Source organism: Hevea brasiliensis, chromosome 7 (assembly GCF_030052815.1).
Source record: "Hevea brasiliensis isolate MT/VB/25A 57/8 chromosome 7, ASM3005281v1, whole genome shotgun sequence".
Taxonomy (NCBI): domain Eukaryota; kingdom Viridiplantae; phylum Streptophyta; class Magnoliopsida; order Malpighiales; family Euphorbiaceae; genus Hevea; species Hevea brasiliensis.
In genome coordinates this window covers 98,772,260-98,777,093 of record NC_079499.1, presented here as the reverse complement: position 1 = coordinate 98,777,093, position 4,834 = coordinate 98,772,260, and the positions used below count along the sequence as shown (strand labels likewise).

The following is a 4,834-nucleotide window of genomic DNA, read 5'->3' as shown; positions in this document are numbered from 1 at the left end:
TCTTTTCTCATTTTCTTGATTATCTTTTTCACTCTCATATATTTTATTATCATATTTTCCTTTCTAAAATATTTTCTTCATCTTTTAAATTAGTAACCCACTTTTTCGTTATTAAATTAGTTACAAATAGCAACTAATTTATAATATAGTTGTAAAATTATAAAATTAAAGATATTAAATTTTTTATAAATCATTATATTTTGATTACTATTAGCAATCGATTTCGATTGTTAAATCGATTGCTGTAGCAACCAATAATTTGTTATCAAAAGTTTTATTTTTTAAAATTTAAAGGATTTAGCTACCGATTTGATTGTTGATTGTTATTTTTAACTAATTTGATTATTAGTTGTTACTTGTAATTAGTCTCGTTGCAACTGACTAAATTAATTGCTAAATCGATTAGCAATAATTTTAATAGATTAGTAACTAATTTGATGAGTTGTCCTAAACCCTAATTTTTTTTTTAAGTGAGTTCATAGGAAGGAGGGGATTTAACGGATTGCACTCCAATTTTGATTACTTTTTGAAGAGTTGATTTTTAAGTGAAAAATTTTTAGAGTGCTAATAAAAATATTTAATTCATGACCTAATAGAACGCTAAGTAATATCACAACTAATTTAACTAACTTAAAAATTATATATCTTTTATAGGATGATAATGGATCGAATATTTATGAGTAAGTGATTTAACAAAACTTTAATATAATAGGCATGGATAATATATAATTAGATTTAAAATGATGTCGGTTCAAATTTTAGAAATTAAATAAACGTTATCAAATTCGTTTATAAATAATTAATTAAATATAAAATATATTTTTATAATAATATTTATAAATTTGTAAATACTATATTTTAAATAAATAGAATTTAAATAATTTATATAATTGTTAAAATTTTAAAATATAAATTATTAATAAAAATATATTTTTTATGTAGTTTATTAATTTGAAAATATAAAATTAAATGAGTTTAAGTATTTTTAAGGTAATCATGATCGAATTTGCAATGGGCTTAAATAGTTGAAAATAAATTTTAATTGAGTTTAAGATAGATTTAGGTATTAAGAATATTAATCAGATTTGAATTATAATAAGATAATTTTTGCATACATCTTACCCATCGTCATATCTAATCTTTTGTTTCAATATATATAATTAGCCCAAAATTTTTCATTTTAATTTAAAAAAGCTCATTTTTCATATAGAATCAACTAAAGTATGTATAATAAATATACAAATGTAGATATTTAAATTAATAATTATTAAACTCATTCTCGTTAGCGACACTCATATTTTTTCTTAATTGCAATATTTTATAGTTGTTTTATTGTTTTCTCCTAGTCATCCAACGACATCTCGTTTTCTAAGCAAAACTCAATCAAGCCACGACATGTAGTTTTGGGCCAAAGAGACCAGTAACCCAGTATCTATAACAAACTTGGCAGTAGAAAACGGAAGACCAGAACCACGACTATCGTCGTGTAATTGTGTTGTTTGTTGAACAAGGAAACGACGGCGTCTAAGTGTCTTGTAGATTTAAACGGTGTAGTTTTAATGATTTACCTATCTTGTTTCCGCATGACGCGAGCTAGACGAACACAAGCCCAGTAGCTCGCACATCTGGATCGCAGTGACTACTATCCTTTGATCCGATTTTGTATATTCCAATTTGATGCGAGGAGAAGCTATTCGCTTGATTTCGATCTCATACAATAACGTATCATACATTATCTAGGATTACCTGTAAGTTCCTATAGATGTAACATCATTTTCTTGGTTGTTTATTCGTTTCTCTGGCTGGGTTCTGGAAGAGTAGTTAATTTTCTCTTATTTTTGCAATAACCTTCAAATGCCAAATGCTGTTTTCTACAGTATTATTTTACTTTGGAAGTTGAGCTAATCTAAATAGTTTTTTTTCTCTCGCTCGCCAACTGTTTGATCGAAGGTCTATATGTTTTCTTTGTGTTTTGGTGGTTCACCCATATCTTGTTAGGGTAGGTTTCAAATGGCTTTGAGGAAGATAATGTGGCAAAATCTTGCGGGAGATTGCGGTAGATGCATTACGCACTTCAGATTTTATAGCTCCCAAATTGTCTGGAAAGCTCTGCGGCCTATGATACTGAAGAGAATAGAAAAAGGGCCTAAGAACTATCCTATTCGGGACATGGTTCCCGTTGCAAAAAATGTCCTCAAGGCCAGAATGCTTCTTATTCAAGGCGTATCCACTCTGATCCAAGTAATTCCCGTAGTTAAGTGCAAGTAAGTTGTTGAGTGTTTGGTGTTTGTAGTTTGATCACGTGTTAAAGATAACAATAATTGTCACGAATTATGAAAAGTATACATTGTGCTCCTTGTTTGATGACCATTTCCGTTAAAGGCACATTTCTTATGTCTATCTGAAAAATGCGTTTGCAGGTTCTGTCTAGAAGTTTATATTGGAGAGAAAGGTCATTTAATTCAGACTTGCTGGGGTTACAGCGGTGGGCCTAAAAATCGGGTTCATGAATGGATTACTGGTGGTTTAAATGATATACTTGTTCCAGTAGAGACATTTTGCCTGAATGATAAGTTCCAAAAGGTTATTAAACATGACCGAAGATTCAATTTTGGTCGTATTCCTGCAGTTGTTGAGCTGTGCAGGCAGGCAGGTGCTGATCTAACTACTGAGAATTTGTACTCCGGTACAAGTATTTCCCACAGTCGCCTCGGTGGCATTGATGGAGCTGAGTCTTTGTCACCTGGGGATCTTAGCGTTGTAGCCAATGGAACTTTGAGAGCATGGGAGACTCTTAGATCAGGGGTGCCAAAGTTGTTGTCCGTTTATCCAGCAAAAGTTTGCAAGTACTGTTCAGAAATTCATATAGGGCCATCTGGACACAATGCTCGCCTTTGTGGTATGTTTAGGCATGAGAATTGGCATGAATCACACTTTTGGAAGAAGGCTGGAATAGATGATCTGGTGCCTCCGAAGATTGTGTGGCGGCAACGACCTCAAGATCCTCCAGTTCTCTCAAATAAGGGGCGGGAGTTTTATGGACATGCACCAGCAGTGGTGGATCTATGCACAAAGGCTGGTGCTATTGCACCATCAAAGTATTCTTGCATGATGAAAGTTCAGGGTTTGTCAGCACCAGTTTGATTTTGAAGATGTCCTATGAGTGAACATGTAGTGGGCTGGGCGTCAAGGTATGATGTTTTGGCAGTTGAGGCTTGGAGCCTCTAGAGCTTATCACTAATCTAAATTTGGGCCCAGATAGACACGAGTCGTGATTGAGTTGCTTTTCAGGTTGCTGTTATTGCCTCCAACTTGGTTTTCATTTCACTTGCGAAGGACATGGAAGAGGGGAACATGTCAAGTATCCGCTTGGGATCATGTCTTCTTAGGGTTATTTTAGATGTACAATTCCATTTCGGGAGTAATATTACATTTTCTTTACCATATATATATATATATATATATATATATATATATATATATATATATATTATTTATACAACATCGACCTGAATCCATTAGCTGTCGTCTCTGTATTTGTAGATAATAAATTATATACTTTAATTTCTTGAATCCTTTTGTTTTGTATGGAAGAATTTGAACATTCTCTAAATTACATCCATGTTTTGTTCATTACTTTCAATCAAAAAATTGTTGAAACACTTGCATTTCAGAAGTAGTAGAAATTTTTGCTCTATTTGTAGCTAGCAACGATAATATAATGTTCGTTTTTCTTTTCCATTGTGGACACATAAATGTTGAGTTCCTTGACTTGCCAAGTGAAACTATTTTGTTTATAAGAGTGCACCTTGGTTTCAAAATACTGATATTGTCAACCTATTATCGTTTAGCTGCACGAGGACCTGAATATGTTCTAAAGCAGATGCATAGAGGAAAAATAAAGAAGTAAATGTTGGCACATAACAGGAAATGTATGCAAATATCATCAATTATTTTGTATTCCAATTGCAAGATTGGCATTTTCTTGTTTATGTAATTTTTTCCACCTTTAATGCATTAGTTTGACATATTCATTGCTTCAAAATTCATCTTGTACATTCCAGCTGGCAGTAAATTCCATTTTTTTTCTTTTATTTCAGTTGGAAATCAGTTGCAGGGATCAAAAGCAGTGGAGATGGGGTTCAGTACAGTGTTCATGATGTTGGAATATGCATAGCTATCGAAATTCTAATTGGCAAATCTATTTTGAGAGGTCTTTGTAATCTACACATTTTCTGCAATACAATGGGAAGAGATAAGGCTTCCTCCCAATCTATCTCATGCTACGGCATCATCAGCAATTCTTGTTGGAGTCCTAGGTAAAAAATATGGAAAATGTGTAACGGTTCTTCTATATGTTCTTGTCCTGGAGCAAGCAACTTATCAAATTCTTTGTCTCACAACGCAAGGAAGTGGCTCTACCATAAGATTTTCAGCCATAGCCACTAATAATAGATTGTCAAGCATTGCGGAAACTGGCCTGAGTCTCAATATTCCATTCACGATATGCAAGTTTAATTTGAATTGGACACATATTTGCCAATTTTAGAAGTAATATTTTAGCATCATATCATATACTATCCAATAAAAGAAATTGCTTGAAAACGTGGCCATTCAATTCCCTCTCCATTTCCTCCATCTTGATTGTACTTGACGAAATCAAAGCAGGTTCGGCATTCAAGTTGAAATATATTTGCTTTTTAGATAAAGATCTTCTGAAATGTTGTTAAATAAATAATTTTGAAATTTTTATTATAAATTATATTAAATTTAGAATAAATATAATTTTTAGTAGTTTGCAGGTCCAGGTTCTGAGTCCCATTGTTTGCGTTGT

General features: G+C 32.4%; 1 protein-coding gene across 3 annotated transcripts; it reads left to right on the top strand.

Moving 5' to 3' along the window:
• Nucleotides 1–1,463: 1,463 nt before the first annotated feature.
• Nucleotides 1,464–4,475, top strand: LOC110658830 (APO protein 4, mitochondrial). Of its 3 annotated transcripts, XM_058150259.1 has the most exons (4): nucleotides 1,468–1,748; nucleotides 1,999–2,264; nucleotides 2,421–3,191; nucleotides 4,101–4,475. In XM_058150259.1, the coding sequence occupies exons 2-3, from the start codon at nucleotides 2,011–2,013 to the stop codon at nucleotides 3,142–3,144; spliced, it is 978 nt and encodes a 325-aa protein (XP_058006242.1). In that variant the 5' UTR covers nucleotides 1,468–1,748; nucleotides 1,999–2,010; the 3' UTR covers nucleotides 3,145–3,191; nucleotides 4,101–4,475. The 3 variants fall into 3 exon arrangements, with proteins under 3 accessions (XP_021672278.2, XP_058006242.1, XP_021672277.2); XM_021816586.2 differs by lacking the exon at nucleotides 4,101–4,475 and having other exon boundaries at nucleotides 1,464–1,748; nucleotides 2,004–2,264; nucleotides 2,421–3,676; XM_021816585.2 differs by lacking the exon at nucleotides 4,101–4,475 and having other exon boundaries at nucleotides 2,421–3,676.
• Nucleotides 4,476–4,834: the final 359 nt, after the last annotated feature.